The following is a 17,853-nucleotide window of genomic DNA, read 5'->3' as shown; positions in this document are numbered from 1 at the left end:
GGATTCGAACCAGTCACCTTTGGTCCTGGATCAGCTGCTTGCAAGGCAAACGCCGCTGTGCTATCTCTCTGGGCCCCGGGTCTATACACTTTTAAAAGCATTCTAATCCCCTTTTGTTTCAGATATTTGTATGCCCTTTAGAAAATTAGAGAGTCTATGCAGATTGAATCCAGTTTCATTATATGTCTGTGGAAAATCTCTCTAAAATAGTGACTCGCCCAGAACAAGAGGCATGTAGGTATCAGAACCCAAACAAGAGTTTAAATCTATAAATTCATCTTTCTACCATGTTCTTTTTTTTTTTCTACCATGTTCTGATCCTTCTGGCCACTTTAAACTTTGGAAATAAAATGTGCTAATCACTAATGTGCTAACTGACTAATATTTTTTACTTTTCATGAAGAGGAATTATCATAACTGATGATTATATTTGTGCTTCTTTGTAAAACTCAAAGAACACATTCCATTGTTTCATCATTTATTCAGTAATTCTATTGTGCTTTCCCTGTGCTGGCCTTTGAAGTGCCTGCTGGGTTGGGACTTTTCAGCTGGGCAGTGTACTCTGTCATAAGAGGGAGGTTATTCCTTGCCGTAGGTTAGTGCTTCCCAGAGTGTATGCCAAATACAACAAGAATTTTCCAGTGCTTGAATCCAGCATATTTAGTATAAAAAGTTGTGCAGCAAAGAAATGCATTTTTCAATTAAAAAATTTTTTCTTGATCATTTTTTTTTGAGGATTAGCTTCTCAATATCCTTAGCAAACTGTGTCCCTTAGAATCAATTGAGGAAATTATTCTTTACTCAAAAAATCCCACATTTTTTATTTAGTTGATTTACAGTTGTTTCCAATGGGTTTTCAGGCCTACAGTATTTTCCCCTCCAATGCCCCTACCCTACATCCCCATCCTCCACTACTTATTTCTCTGATTTCCTTCCAACCACACCTGATTCCTTGACTGTGCCATTTTATAACTGATTGTTGTAATTTGGGTACTATGCTTATTATAGTGGTGGATTTAGTAATTTCAATAAAAATAGATACTTTACCTCTATACTAAGAAGGACCAACTGCCCTGATACTTAGCCTTTTGTTACTTTCAGACCACTTCTTCTTGCTTCTCCCATCCCTTTCTTTCCATGGCATTGTTGTAAAGATGAAAAAAAAAATACTTTAGAGTGACTCAAATAGGTAGAACACTTACGTTGCAAAGGACCAACATGGGTCCAATTCCTCAGCATCCCATATGGTCCCCATAACCATTGAACATCACCAGGTATGGCCCCTCTTCCAAAATGCAAAAAGGAATAAAACACGTTGGAAATTCTCAGGAAAGCAATGACCTTTCTTCTACCCCATAGGTGTCTTTTCTTATAGACTTGATTATAAAAACATGAATCAGGAAAATCTTGTCTATGCGTGTGACTTCTGATCTTAATGTAGCATAATGTATTATGGAAGTAATTTGCACTGATTTCCAAGTAATATTATGTCAAGGATGACTTGGGCTTTCCTAGAAAATAGTGCAGGACAGAATGTGTAGATACCCGAAATAAGGCACTGAGCCCTCCGCCTTGGAGGGTCTCCACTCACATCAGGCCAGCCCTCTGCAGTGCCTTGCCCAGACCAGCCTGCCTGAGTTGGCCGGAAGAAGCGTTCTGCTCGTCTGAGCACACCTCTATTCCTAGCTCTTTGACAGTTTCACTTTCCATATCCCCTCAGTTCTAAATATGTGGAGAAACAAGATAAAGTAAGGTGATGAAATGAAAAAACGGAGTGGGGAATGCTACAAGTTGAGAAAAGAAGCTCATATTTACCAGTCAGCCTAGTTTGTAAGCAATGATGACTAGGTTTTGGAGGATGAACTATGCGTTTCCCAAAGGTCACAAGATAAGCAGGGATGTAAAATCGCTCTGTGAAATACTGGTTAGCTTTGAGAGGAACACCAAATACAGTTTTTATTGTAGTGAATATTCACACCATAATTCGTTTAGAGAAGATTTTTAAAGAATAACCATCTCAAATTTATCTTTTTTTGGTCATTTTTGACCAGTAAATTTTTTTTTATTCATGTCAGTAAATGAAAAGAAGATGGGCATTAAATTAGCCTTCATTGTAAGTAAAATAACTGGCTCTATTTTAAGACTGATAAAAAATAAAAAGAAATAAAAAGAAAATAAATTGGAATAGAGGACCAAATGTATACTACTTACTATGTTACACCCACCTACCCAACATGTCAAAAGAGCAGGAATTGTAAGTGTATTCCTATTATATTCCTAAATTGTATTCTTAAAGTTTGAAACACGAATTGACCCCTCTTTTTATTTTGAATACTATACTTAGTTTTGTTTTTTACTTTACTTTTGTATAGCTTTTAAAATTAAAGTTTCTATTGTTCTTTAAGTTTCTATTTATTAAAACTCATAATCCTTCATCTTTATATTTTTACTCTAAGTTCTTAAATTTTTAAAATAGTGGATGATTTAATTTGTCTATTCATTCTAAGTTGGAAATTAATCAGTTTGGCTTTAGGCGACAGAGCTTACTCTCATTAGATGGGTATGTCCAAAGACACGTGAAAATTTCCCGTACAGTGAGACAGTGGGATTTTCAAATATCACCAAAATCTTAATCAAAATTCTGATTGCTTGGGAGTTGAGCCCAATGAGAGAGGAAAAAAAATCAACCTAACCCAATGACTTAGTTATATTAGGAATGTCATGAGATTATTTCTTTCTAAAATGTTTTAAGTGTGATTTTAAAAAATAGGATTCTAGATTTTAAATGTATAGTAATTTCCCTTTATTTGTCACATGGTTCATGATGCTATTTATATTTATTATTGCAAAAATAAATATAACTCTTAAGAGCTACTTTTAATACCTGGGCTGTGGCTTTGATCAAATAATCATATTTCAAGAAAATGTGTGTGTTTAGTTCAATAAATATCAATTTTGAAGCTTTCTGCATTATTCTATTAATTTTGGCACTTCAAAGAATTTGACATTTTTATGAAATAAAATATCAAACAAGAAAGTTGCCACAGTAAGTGGATGAAATTGAATTTCAACCAAAGTGAATTTTTATAAATGACTGTGCTTTTTCTTTCAACTGCAGTCTTCTCATGTGATGATACATGTGTTACTTCTCCATTCTATAGATGAGGAGAGGAGGTTTCCGAATATGATTTAACCCAACTTGAACCGCCAGCAAAAGGCAGCAAGCTGGAATATTCACCCTTCAAAGTCTGCCCTGAATCAGACTTTGATGTTTTCCCTCAGATGTTACATTCTTAGATGACCCTTTTCTGATTCATCACTCTGCCCTCCCTGCCCTGCCCTAATAGTCATCTTTGGAATATTTTACCATGTAATTCCATTAGACCACTTTTCTGACATCTTATTAGTGTGTTGCTTTTGCCTCTTGTCCTCTTTGAGAATAATTTTTTTCAATTCTCATAAATTAGCTTAGGATCTTTAACACATTTAAGTGTCTATTGAGTAATGACAGATCTTTTCATTGATATTTGTGATAATAAGCATCATGATTGTAGCTCATGGTCTCCAACCATGGCATTTTATCATGAATTTGATGGCCATAGAATCCAAACTAGAGTTTGAAAATCTATGATGAGAGGTGTCGGGATGAGAGAAGGGGATGGGGGACAATGGGACAAGGGTGGATAAAAAGCAGATAATTTGGTGGATAGTATGGAGCTAGAATGTTTTTATGCATAAACTCTGCATTATAGGGTTGTAAAACAAGTACCTAAATCCAAACAAAATTAAAAATAAAACCCATGATGAGCATAAACCAAATCTGTGTAGTTATAGGTAGTTCATCAACATCAGAACTGTGGTAGGGGTCTCTTGTTACAAACTCAACACTGAATGAATATGACGCACGCACATGACTATTCTCGTGCTATTTTGAACTTTCACCCTTTCTCACCTCCTTCTCTAAAAGTTCTAAAATATTAAAACGGTGTGTTACGCTACCCTTGCCTATTTTACAATGAACTGGACAGTCCTAAAAAGTCCTCTTGTCCTGGAGTTTCACACAGATAAAGGGAGGATATAGTTTTGAGAGGAATGCTATAACTACAAAGTGCATCCTGAAGGCCATTTAGCTTACAATGAAGGTCTGTGTTTTAAAATAGCCCTATAACAAAGTAACTACAGAGTTTTGGCAAGGACTTCAACTATTTATAGAAGTAAGTACTGCGTAGTAAATAGTGCCACAGTACCCAGTTCTCTCTTGCCATAACCCCAAACTTAGGAGAAGCACTATAATTATATATATTTTTTTTGCCTTAGAAAAAAAATCATAGTAGCCATTATCAGTTTAACCATACGGAAGCTCAGGCTGAAATTTCTTTTTTAAATGCATAGTTTTGATTTTCAACAGCTGCTCTGGGTTTTTAATCATATATTATCTTTATGAAGCCTTTTTCTAACATATGTTAATTGGCTGTTTTCTGTGACAAATTATGATCTCTTACTTTGATGAGGTTCAATTGCAATCATGTTGGAGTCGAGTACGTAGAGTTTCCACCCCTGCTGGCTCCTCAAACCACTACAAACATCCGCACGTCACTGCAGTGCTGAGTAATGGCAGGATTTGGGCTGGCTGATTTCGCTACAGATTTTTTTTCCACAGGATATTTTCAGCTTCTTTGTACTAAATCTGTTGCAGGGTTTGCCCTTTTTAGCAGAAGCATGGTCTAAAATTAACATCAAATTTTATTGGAGATTACTGTAATACAGTGAGAAATATTTCATAATACAACACCCAGCGGATGCTTTTCTTTACTAAAATTTTTAGAATATTTAGTACACATTTTTTTAGAAGTCAGTCAATTGTGAGGTTGGTAAATACTTTCTAAATCAGCATTTTTTAAAACATATTTTGATTCTTCCCCTTTGAAATAAAATCTACTTACCAAATAGATAATCACATATATTGAGCTATTTTAAAGTAAATGCACGTACTGTTTCTTCTAGGCATTGCCAAACAATATGTTAAAGATTCCATTGGGTTTTTTTTTTTTTGCTTTGCAGTTACATCTGTTTATCAAGTAATAAAAAGAATTACATTTCACATCAAGGTTAATATCCTCTAAGATGCATAGCATCCATTCCAGTTTTCCCTCTTAACTTCAGTTTTTAATGTATAATTAGAATGAACAGATATGTTCTAATCCATCTGCTCCGAGAACTGTGACAGATAGCCTGATCAGATACCAACAGATGATCAGTGATAGCTATAATTAGGATAGATATAAAAATACAATATATTTGTTTATATTCACAAGAAAACAGTCAGGGTAATTGATTAAGGCTTTCAGAAACTGTGTCAAGTACCAGTCAGTGGAATTAGCTTAACTATGTTTCTGCCCTAACATCTAACGTAAAGGGCTCATGGTTAACTATGGGTCCCTAATGCCAATGCTTGGGGTCAAATTTCTGTACAGGTATTAGAGTTGAAAATAAGATGAACCAGATGTGAATAGGAGCTACTCTTCCTCGTGAGGCTGTTTTTAATCAGCCATTTCCCTGGAGTAACACACAATCAATGAGCTCTAAATCCTGAGGCTACCTGCACTCATAGGAAGGCCTGAGAACATCATTACAGAATTTACAATTGAGCATATGTGAAGAAATTAGAGCAGAAATTAAGGGTAAGAAAGGTTAACTTCAGCAGTCTGCATTCGTACAGTTACTTCCGATGTCCTTAAAAAGCTATTTCAATGGTTCTATATATCATTATAGATGTATCTTATGTGCTTGTGCAGAAATGAGTATAATACACTACACCCAACTAAATTCAAACAATTGAAAGGTCATTGTAAATAGTCAAATAAAAAATACTTTTGCTTTATGAGAGCCAGACTGCTTAAACATGTCTATTATTTTGAAAAAAAAAAACTTTTTGTGAATATCCCTATCACCAGTAAAAATGACTTTAGGTGTCCTGTGTGATTATCCGGTGTGCCAGCACAGCCAGTTGCTCTGTGTTTCATGCTAGTGTCTACAAGAAAATTTAGTTCCACTTGATAGGATGCATGCTTAATTGGCTTTAAGAAAATAAAACAAGGTAAGGAATGATGTGTTAATGAAACAGAGAACTTGGCACTTGACTGTATAGAAGCCCGTAAGCCATGTGGCTTAATTGGGGCCAGTTGGGATCATTTAATGATTGCTGTCAGAAGATCAGATTTAATTCTCCTTATAAGAAGACCACAGTGGGATAGAGTTAAACAAATTGTCATCCGAGGTTTCAGATGAACAAAGCCTTAATTAGGTTGATTAGGATGCTGTAAAAGAGATGAAGAGAAATAGAAAAATTGATGAATCACCATGTCCTGTGTTGAACTGCATAGAATAGCAATATCAAAAATCTCTATTTTGAAAGCTATTCTGGCACTCTGAATAGTACAGCTATTAGCAGTCAAGATTTTCATGTAAATTTTCTGAATTTCTAAAGTTTAACTGGAGATCAAAATAAGCGCCGTATACGACTTAAAACTGATGATTTATCAAGTATGTTCTCTTAAATGTATAAGGAAAACTATAGGTAAGGTAATAGTATTTCTTCCCATTTCAAGGCATCTTAAAATGTTAACAAAATTGAGAAATGAAGTACCAACAGAAGCAGAATTTTTCAAGGATGTTATTTTGAATCATTCAGCATAACATTTAAATTGAAAATAAAACAAAGCCTTTACTTAAAATGTTCTATTAACCATTTACATCACTATCTTAATATTAGAATTGGGCATGAGACTCATAACTATTCATATGTTTCAGAGTGTCCTTTTAGTGTTTTATGTGTTTAGTCAGTAAAAAGCAAACGTACCTTCTCATTTGATACAGATTTGCAAGATAAATACACATCTATCAGTGATAGAGAAAAATATGCCCTAGTACATGCAGGTATCTGGGAGAAAAATGTAGGCTATTTCCATTTTAACAATGAAATATATTAAGATAAAGAAAATTAATGAAGGTACGATTTTTTTGACAGGATTATAAGATGTGTGGAAAGTCAGATTTTTGTTATAATAAGATGAAAATGTGTAATAGCAACATCTCCCACTTCAAGCCTCACTTGCTTTGAAGGCTGACAATTTTATTTTACTGATATTGATATTGTACAGTGCTTGCTTTGTTCAATCAATAACAGCAACAAAAATCCAGCTGCATGTGCTTATTGAGAGGTTCCAGCTGGGGAACAGAACACGTTCTGGAAGGCTGAAAAGGAGCTCTTGCTTTGTGCTGAGGACAGGGCCACTTTTACCTTTTCTGGAGAGCTCTGCCACATCACTAAGTGGCCTTTGAAAGAAACTGTGGTGGCTACTCTGTTGTGAAAAATTAGGAAAGCAAAGACATGAGAGAACCCCGAATTAATTACTGAAAGTGAGGAGGGATGATTAGACCATGATGTGGCTGAAGTAGCATGAGACTCTTGACATATTTAGACCATTTGAAGTATATTTTGGCATGGGAGAATGTTATTTAAGCTACAGTATAAAAAACTGTGCAAGAAAAAAATATATCATGAGTAGCTATGACAGGGAAGCTGGGCTTCCCTCATGTTTATTAAATTGTTTGTAATGCAATACAGTTGTTTAAAGGTATGAGTCTCCAAATTCTGTAACTGTGTAAATAAAATGATTTATATCAATGCTAATGGCAGGTTAGGCCCACTTATTAAATTAATTGCTGGAGTTTTAAAAATGAGTTCGTTTTTAGCTTTATTATATTTCTGACATACATTTTATCTCCTTTTGTCCTTGGGGAAGGATATTAAAGTAGGACTAGAAGCATTAATGTAGAGTATTCACCAGCCATGGTCATTGGGAAAATTGATATATTTCCCTAGTTATTTCTACTCTGTGCTGCCTGAAGCTCTTCCATGAGTGATACGAGAAACTCTTAATTCGTATGGCACTGTACATTTCTTTTTTTAATATAACGATTATTGTTAAGGGGTAAAGGAAGCACGACCAGTCAGAAGTTGCTCATCATTAGCTTTGCAAAATGAGGTCTTGATGGTGTATGTAAAATAAAAAACCATTGATTTGATAGCTTCACTGTTTGATTGGACTTTGAATTTATGCCTCATAACTTAAGCAGTCTTCTGGCTAACTAGGTCATTTATCTGGTACTACTTCATATTTAGTTACACATTTAGTGACTACAACCACCCTGTAAATGATAAGAAGTATGTTCCTAGCATTTTGTAGAGAAAGGAAATGGCAGTTCTGAAGAATTAAATCATCCATGTGTGTCTAAGTGTACCAAGCTAAAATTTAGACCCTTAGCTCCCTAAATCTAAAATCCTCTCAGCTTCCCTTCTCAGTATAAATTTTTTCTTTCTCCACATCTGAGATGCTCTATAAACATAACAAAAAATTAAATAAGTTGTCCATTTTATCCTGTACAAACAAAATAGAAAAATCTTCATAATAGTAGCTATTAAGAATAGTGACTGTAGAAAACATCTCTTCTGAAGGATAAAAATCTCACTAATTAATTCAGATCATAATCAAATAGTTGCTAGATCTCAAGCACTTGTCCTGATATAAAGGGGAAAGTAAGACACAGCAGTCTTGAACTGCATTTCTTGAGGCAGGCAGACAAGCCTGTGATTTCAACATGGATAAACACTACCATTAAGGACCTTGGGCCGTGAGACCTTGGAGAAAGATTTAAGGTGATCCAAAAAACCTGGAGGGTTGAAACTGAAGTTGAATCAGAAGGAAAGAAAAGAAGTTGGGAATTATAAGAATTATAGGGAATGAGGCATTCCAAGCAAAGGTCCTGTGGCAGGAAGGAGTAAGCAGGTGTGAGGAAATGAAAGAACACTGTTATTTATTGTTTCAATATGTGTTAGCATTGAAACCCGAAGATGACTACATATTTACCCCATTGACACAATTGGACCGCTTGAGAAGATAATATTGTGTCTCACATGATGATACTTTTTTAAAGAAAGAAATGGCTATTTTTTATTACTCTTATGGTGACTTTTGGTTATGTGCATTGCAAATGAACTCTGCTTATATTTAAAGCTTAAATAACATAACAGTCTGTACAAAACATGGGAAACATAAAAGTAGAATAACTTTCAGAATCAAGAAAATGTTCTTCAATATCATACCATCAACTATCAATAGCATAACTGTTTATTTAACTATGTATTTTGAAAGTCATAATGCCTCTTAAAGGAAAAAAAAGGAAAGAGCAAAAGTTCTTATTCTTTTGTTTTGTTTTGTTTTTGTTTGTTTTTACGTCACACCCGGCAGTGCTCAGGGGTTACTCCTGGCTCAATGCTCAGAAATTGCTCCTGGCAGGCTCAGGGGACCATATGGGATGCTGGGATTCGAACCACAAACCTTCTGCATGCAAGGCAAATGCCTTACCTCCATGCTATTTCTTCGGCCCCAAGTTCTTATTCTTTTTAAGCAAAATATTATTTCATGACTTTTCTCTCTTTCTCACATATATAGAGTAAAAAGTAAAATGTCTCTGAGTGTAGTATGATGAACAGTGTTCCCCCTAAAGAAATAATGGCTCTTTTATGTGTTTAAATTAGTAATACCAGGCTTAAGTGTAGCAGGACCTATGATCCCTTTTTTGAACCTCTTATATATCTGGCTTACACTTATTTGGCATTACACTTTCCTGGTATATGATACAGTGTACTTGGTTCAGCCTAGAATTTTTCTTTGTTTTTATTTATTTATTTATTCATTTATTTTTGGTTTTTGGGCCACACCCGTTGATGCTCAAGGGTCACTCCTGGCTATGCTCTCAGAAATCGCTCCCGGCTTGGGGGACCATATGGGACGCCAGGGATTGAACCTAGGTCCATCCTGGGTCAGCCACATGCAAGGCAAACATCCTACTGTTGCACTTTTTACAAAACAGATAAGATGCTAGTCTAGTGAGAACGTAAATTAACAAGAAAGTTACTGCCTAACTAAGTCCAAAATAAGCCAGAACTCTTTCTTTGAAAACTGAGATCACAACTTTCAATACTTTATCATTATTCATATGCTGTTTTATTTAAGTGGTGACATTGTGCTTAGTGTAGCAAAATACTTGCCTTGCAGAGGTAAGTTTAGCAGGAGAGAATTAATTTCTTCCCACATCTTTTAATGTGGCATGGCAGTCTCATTCTTAGATCAAAACACGTAACTGAAGGTTATGTTTAATTTCTAAATCAAAGTGTGGGAAGATGATTGAGATCTGAAGATGACTCAGGTTCACTTGATATGTGGTTTTCTTCCTACAGAAACATCATGGTAGACTGCCATTCCATGTTCGAAAGAACTTAACAGTGATAGATTATAATAAATAGTTTCACTACAAACTGAAATAGTTCTTGGTCTGAATGTCATCAAAAGACTTTGAAAGATTCAGTGATTAAAGAATCAGTTTCTCCTACTCTTATCTTTTTCTTTAATCCATGGAGAAGTCATCATGGGTACAATTTATCAGTAAACTAACTTTTTGACAGTCTTCATACGAATATTTCATTTCAAATATTTCATTTCAAATATTTCATTTCATTCAGTAGGCTTTCCTACACAATATTCTTGATTTGCCTTGAAGGAAGGCTAGAGGAAGGTTCTACGGTGGCATTACTCATATCCAATGATTTTTGTAAGGCCTGGAAAATGGAAATTGCTATCTCTCACAAACTTAAACACATGCACTTTCTTATTTTTATTTTTTGAGGCCATCATAAAAAATTATCTCAGTTGATAATTTTTTTTCTCAGGTGTTTAAAAAACAAATCAGAAATTTCATCCCTCTGTCTGGATTTCTCTCGTTGCCCCTTATCTGAACTTTTCAAGGCCTCTCTGTGTGGGGTGCGCTGCACAGCAAACTCAGACAGTTCTGCTCAGAGAAGGAAGTGGAGAGTTTTGGTTCCCATTTTGCACTTCTGGAACAGTTTAGGGAAGGAAGCACCTTTACACCTTTTATTGTTCGTGGTTACTGACATCATATCCTTCCCTGACCAGTCTGTGCGTGTTTCCTGCCATTCTGTCAAGATTCTTCTGTGTTTCTGGGAGGGATTTGTAGGAGGGAAGAAGGGAGGGATGGAGAGAACCAGAAGGGTAAGGGAGGAAGGTGGGGGAGGTGTGTGATACTCAAGGGAACTTGTTTGTAAATGAGAGCAGAGATCAGGGTGAAAGAATGATCTTGAGCATCTGCCATTAAGAAATTCTTCTCCGGTTGGGTCTCAGACCACTTTGCCCTTCATCTCTCAGCTCATGCCAAACTAAAAATGAGCAGAAGCCTACCAGAATGAAGTTCCCCTTTTTAGTAAGCAGTCTGATTTTATTTTCTTACATTTAGCTTGGCAAAAATAAAAATAAAAATAAAAAGGTGGGGGGAGGTAGTAGAAGATTAGAAGATTGTAACTCTATAGAATGAAACGATGGTAAAACATTTCTTTTCCTTTCTTTTATTTTTAATTACTGATTGTTTATATAGAATTCTGTCATTTCCCAAGAATGCTGCTTTCATGTGGAAAGAAATAGCGGCAAGGCTGCTGGCAGTATTTTAAACTTATAGTTGATTGTGCGTAATGAAAGTTCTCAGCATAACCTGATATTCTTACTATAGGTTGTTGAGCTGTTATATTCTTTTCTCTGTATACATATAAAATCGTTTTACAGATTATAAATGGTTCTACAATCTTTTTTTTTCACTCTTTTTAGGTCTTAGAAATTAGTGCTTTCAATTGAACTTACAGTATAGCATTAGCATAAAAATCAGGCTAGAGAAATAATCATGCTAAGAAAACAGTCGCTGAGCTATTGTTTTTGACCTATCCAACTCTTTGATTTCTGACTAAGAGCCTTAAAATATGGTGACCCATACTCAAGTGTCCTCAGCCACATGTTTCATGATAATTTTAACTTTATGAAAATTGTTCTTCAGTCTCCTCTTGACGAAGCTTTTGGTAGAGGTTAGTTAAAAATTATAAACATTGCATTTTAAAAATGTTCAAAGCAACATTCCAAAGAATATTCATTTTTGCTGAAGATAGGAAAGAGTTGAATTTTATTGCAATTTACTTTTTAACTTTCAAAAAAGAAAAACACATATTCAGTGGCATTTTACTCTGTGTGTGTGATATTCCTCAAAACTTTTTCTGACAAGTATTTCTAATCAGGTTTTAAGGGTTAAAAAAAATCCTAGTTCTGCTTCCAAGTTGTGTAATATGGGGTGATGATATGGAGCAACTCTTCTAAGTTTGGTTCACTGACTCTCTTCTTTTCCTGAGACTTCTTCAGGAACATTTCTCTACTGGTTTGGTTGTTTGTTTATATTTTGGAACTGGCATCTGTAGGAGTTTTCATCTTCTCCACCTTGTCACCACACTAATCTGTTCACCCTGACCTTCCACCTTAAACTGAATAAGCTCTTAGGCAGGCATAGTCTTGTAAGCCGATAGTGCCACTGGCCTCAGCTAAATGAAAGCAAAGGAAATTATCCCACATGCATTTGCTGTCGATTCATGGGTTGGCTTTTCTGTGACAGGAAGGCTGTTTGTGTCTTTGGGGTCTTGCATGAGAAACACGATTCTAATGTGCCGAGTGCTCCTAAGGTAAGGCTGACTATAGGAAACACAGGACCGTTGCCCAGTGATATTTAAGACCATTTCTAAAAATAGAGTATTTGGCAACAATAGCTATATGATGTAATTGTGCTTTGTGGATTTCTCATATCTTTGATTTAGTATATTTTATTATTGTGATTTTTAGTGTGTAGTTATTAAATGTATGTTACATGTATGACTGAAACTTTTGAAGTATTTCCTGTGTTTAAAAAATACCACTGGAGTAATAGTTTTTGATGAGTACTGTGTGATCTTGATGTTCCCCAATGGATGTATTCTCAGAGACAGTCCTGAGCTGCAAATTAGTAGGAAGGCAGTGGGCAAAAGAGAGTGATGGTTTTAGTATTTAAGGAGTGCTTAATCCACTAAAACTAATTATATCATAATAGCTTCTACAATTAGATCATCAGAAAAAACTTAAATTAAAAAAAATTTACTCAAGGTGATAAGGAATTTAAAAATTAAATTAATGAAATCAAAAGGCAGCTGATGCTCAGATGCAGTTTTTCTGTTCCAATAACTTTGAATTGGAGCCAAATAATCTATTAAATAGCCAGGACATTGGCTTAGTGTTACATAATACATGTGGGAATTTATCGGGTCTGTTGTCAGACACCAACTAAAATAAACAGGGAAATTCTTAGCAATGTGTAAAAGCAGTTGCATTCTTTGACGTCAGACAGGCTAGAATAATTGAAGCTCTTGCAAATGAAGGAACCTCGTGGACTGCTTTCTGCTTCTATGTTTCACAGCAAAAAGTCATTCACTGCATTCCAGAAAATTTGGATATAACTTAAAGCCAAATAAAATATGTGTGTTTAATATGCTGAGTTTCTTATTTTATCTTCTGTTATTGATGATTGTTTCTTTCATTTTAATTCATGACCTAAAGCTCTTTAATGTATAATAGCAAGTGTCTGTAGTTTTGAATCTTATTGCCCAAAGAGATATTTGTCTTCTTCAAATATTTAAATTTAGAGGACTGATGTCTTTTATAAAAAAAAATGTTATAATTTTTGTACCATTTCTTCCTATGAGTAATTATCCTTTTTTATTCTTGTATTCAAGATATAGCTTAAGGGCTTTCAAAAGGAAAAGAAGATCTCAGTGAGAATAGAGGCTTGTTATATAAGATTAAATACCCTATATTATTTTTACAGTGTTCAGAGAGCAGTGACTTTTTTCAAAATAAGATTAAAGGATTTAAATTTAAATTAGTTGACATTTACATATATCAAATAGCACTTTCATAATCGTCCATTCTATTTGCATAACGAGGGACGTTATCACCTCTGCTGTCAAAACATGAGATTGTTTTCCCTTCAGAAATGAATTAGCTGCCCTACTTAGCATACACAGGTACATAAAGGTTCATTAACTCTCTGATTTAGGTAATTTTTCATAACAGAAGGGTGAAATAGTCACCTAATTTTATTAAAAATATTAAGAAACTCTGCAAAAGAAAAAAGAAACCGCAAAAGATGCATTTCCAGTATTGTGCTTCTAAGCATAGTTTTTATCATGTAAATGACTTGTTAAATTACTTATGAGATTATTTTAATTATAAAAACAAACTATTCCTACTCCTTATGCTCCTGATGTGCTACTTTTAATTCTTACTGTCATTCATTCTCGTGACTGACTTCTATATAGTTTATTTTCTTTTTAAGATTAGGATGTAATTAGTGCTCAGGAACCTAGCTTGCTATTATAGTGCTATTTAATTTTTCTCATTTTTTTTTGTTTAGCAGGAACGAATGCAGGAATTTGGGAACTGAGCAGTGCAAGTGCTGAAGAAGGAGACTTGTTTGGAGGAATCAGGAAAGAGAAAGAAAAGGAAGGAAAAAATACATAATTTCAGGAACGAGAGAGAGAAGAAAAACGGGGACTATGGGGAGAAAAAAGATTCAGATTACGAGGATTATGGATGAACGTAACAGACAGGTGAGTGAGTAAACATTTTTCCTCTCATTACATACATAAACGATTATGGTTTACTCAGATACTGAAAACATTTACAGATACTGATTCTGAAAACATTTGAAGGTTCCAGACATCATGAAGGGAGGTTTTGTGAGTCAAAAGGGGTCAAGTTCTATGTTAATGTTTCTTATATGTAAAATTGAAAAGCACTTTAAGATTTTAAAAATATAATTTACATGTTCATGATTATTTACTTTTTAGTTCAATATAAAATGAAATTAAGAACTGTCCTTGTAGAACTTGAATAGGACAGTAATCAAAAGTTAATAATCCTAACATTGTGACATTGCACACATCATCAAAAAGATATTCCTACACTCAAAGAAACCGTAGGCCTTTGTGGACATTCATTTCAAGGTTTATAATACAAACACTATAACTTTTACTCTATTCACAGAATATTCACAGAATAGACTTTGAAATATACTCAAATATTTAATACAGTGTTGCTAAAGATAACACACACACCCCTTCACAAAGTACCAGTAACTTCAAATCTTAGGGCAAAACAATAAATTAGTTCTCCACTTTCTGTAAATCATAAATCATAAATTTTACAAATGTAGACATAATACATTTTATGTTTATAGCACCAGTGATTCTAGTTGAATGATGCAACTAATCTGTACCTCCAAACATTCTATTTAGCAGTAAATATAATATCTGTGATTTGACTATTAGTCTTCACACTTCAGTCAGCTCTTGTAGTGTTATTTGCATTCTTCTTATGCATTGTAATATACAGTATCAAATATTGGATCCTATGAAAATTTATGATACTGCCAGATCCCATCCATTGACTATGGAGACTTACAGTACAGGCAAGGTATCCTTTGACCAAGGGAGAGAAGAGTGGTCTATCTGTTGCATATTATTGGAGAACAGTGAAGAGACTGCCTCAGCCTGGAGGGTATTGAAGATGCACTTCAAACCAATTTTCCAAAAATAAATAAAGGACTTTGTTTCCCCTATTGTCCCCTTCTATACCCCCCTGTATCTCGATTTGCTCTTTAAAGTTTTATGTTGCTAGATGTATAAATTATAAGGGAGAAATACTTATGTGATCAAAACCAGTATGCCAATTAGAGATATAGAAACATTTATATATTTTATTTTTAAATTGTGTTATGTCTTTAATTATTTTAAGATATATATGTATGTTACGGGCATATACAACTTGAGCTTTGGGAACCAAAATTAAGCTAAAAGTTGTATAATGTTAAGATTTAGAAGCCTTCAGTATTTATTGCAGTGAGTCAAGACCTCCTCAAAATAATGACAGTATCTGTCATCATAAATCCACAGTATATCTTGAATTGGTTTATATCCTGATATCAAGATTTAAATGTTGAACATTGTATAACATTAGGACTGTATAGACCCTTTTCTTTAGACTATCATCTATTTTGAGTGCAGTTAAAAACTATATAAATTAGCACCTACTCTTCATCCATATTGCCAGGTAATTTTTAGGTTCAAATTCAGTGTATCTTTCTCTTGCTTGAAAGAGAAAGACAGTATTTTACAAGTTGAATTTGTGAACTTTTATTATGCTCTATAAATGAATGTAAAACTCAAATAATTATAGCAGTATACTTTTGAGTTAATAAATATCTTTTGTTAACTTAAATATAGTTGCATGTATAATTGTTGTTCATCTCAGCCATTTTAGAAAATCAGAATAACTTGAAGAAAGTTTATTTAAATGCATCTTAGGTTATCTTATTTTTCATTAATTCTTTTTTTTTTTTTTTTTTTTTTTTGGTTTTGGTTTTTGGGTCACACCCGGCAACGCTCAAGGATTACTCCTGGCTCTATGCTCAGACATTGCCTCTGGCAGGCACATGGGACCATATGGGATGCCGGGACTCAAACCACTGTCCTTCTGCATGAAAGGCAAACGCCTTACCTCCATGCTATCTCTCTGGCCCCATTTTTCTTTAATTCTAAAGATGAATTCCTTTAATTTAATCCTTAGAAATTTAGCATCTCGTTATTTGTTATTTCCATCTTTAGATGACATAATAGGCCCACTAATTTGCTATTTTAAACAAGTAGGTAAAGTTGAACATTGACATTTTTAATATGTATTGCAGTGGTTTTCTTAGGTGACTAATGACCCATTTTAAATAGCCATCTTACTTACATGTGCTGGTCTTGTTTATTCACACCTTCTGTGAGAATAGTCCAAGGGCTTTTGTGAAAGAACCTATGGAATGGAGCTGATTTCTAAAATCAAGACCTGTAAGTCTACAAGAAAAGATATATCACTGTTGTGGGCTTCTTTTACTTATTTCTGATTTTTTTGGGTGACACACCTGATGACACTAAGAACTTATGCCAGGCTTTATACTCCACGGTCTCTCCTGGCGGTGCTCAGAGGACCATATGCTGTGTTGGGGACTTAACTCTGTTGAGGTTCATGTAAGACATCTGCTTAAATGCCCTCTGCCATCTTTCCAGCCCATGGTCTTCTTTTAAGCTATGTTCATATGTTGAGAAAAAATATGTGAACCACTTAATTTTTTTGAAGCTTACATACCACCACTACCACCCTCGCCAACGTTGACTCTCAAATTGAATCTCAAATAGTGGCTCACTGTCATATGTCAGAGTTAATGTGATAAGCTCTATATCATTAAAAAATAAGACTGTTGTTCACCAAAGTAGCTCACTTTTAAAATAGAAATTTTCCCTTACTGAATAATTCCTAATGGTAGAGAATAACTAAAATCCAGAAACTCCAACTGTGTAAAAGTAGTTTAGGGGAATATAAAAATTAATAGCTTGTTTTATTTTCTTGTTTCCAGAGTTCCAAGTTTATGAAAACTATTCATTTTTCAACTTGTAACCTAAACAAGATGGATTTCTTAAGTTAGTGTGTAAAAATAAATAAAATCATGAATTGTGGGTTTGTCTTACACAAATTTTCAGATAACTTAATAAAAGTTGCTACATGTAATCAGAACTGCAGATATTCTTCCATTTAGTCCTTAGAAATCCCATTTACAGATAAAGGCTTATTTATTTCTTAATTCATCAAGTAAAGCTCAATTACAATGTACATGTCTATCATTAAGTTTTTAGGGATAACAAAAATCTAATATTGCTTACTGTCTGTTACTGAAGTCAGCAAACATTTTTTTGTACAGGGCAAGAGAGCAAATATTTTTGGGTTTGTGAGCTTTTCTCAACTGTTTTCCTCTGCTTAGTCTATTTGTGTGTGT

At 34.4% G+C, this 17,853-nt stretch overlaps 1 protein-coding gene across 3 annotated transcripts in view; it reads left to right on the top strand.

Annotated features, from left to right (window-relative positions):
• Window positions 1-17,853, top strand: part of MEF2C (myocyte enhancer factor 2C) — a 167,836-nt gene that overhangs the window by 43,601 nt on the left and 106,382 nt on the right. For all 3 annotated transcript variants that reach the window (XM_049769137.1, XM_049769136.1, XM_049769135.1), the window contains exon 2: window positions 14,392-14,587. In XM_049769137.1, the coding sequence (XP_049625094.1) occupies window positions 14,534-14,587 (54 nt within the window). In that variant the 5' untranslated portion in view covers window positions 14,392-14,533. The remainder of the gene's footprint in view (window positions 1-14,391; window positions 14,588-17,853) is intronic.

The sequence above is a fragment of the Suncus etruscus genome, chromosome 2 (assembly GCF_024139225.1).
Source record: "Suncus etruscus isolate mSunEtr1 chromosome 2, mSunEtr1.pri.cur, whole genome shotgun sequence".
In the NCBI taxonomy this organism is placed as follows: Eukaryota; Metazoa; Chordata; class Mammalia; order Eulipotyphla; family Soricidae; genus Suncus; species Suncus etruscus.
Note: the sequence above shows the minus strand (reverse complement) of the source record. Positions and strands in the feature narration are given on the sequence as shown.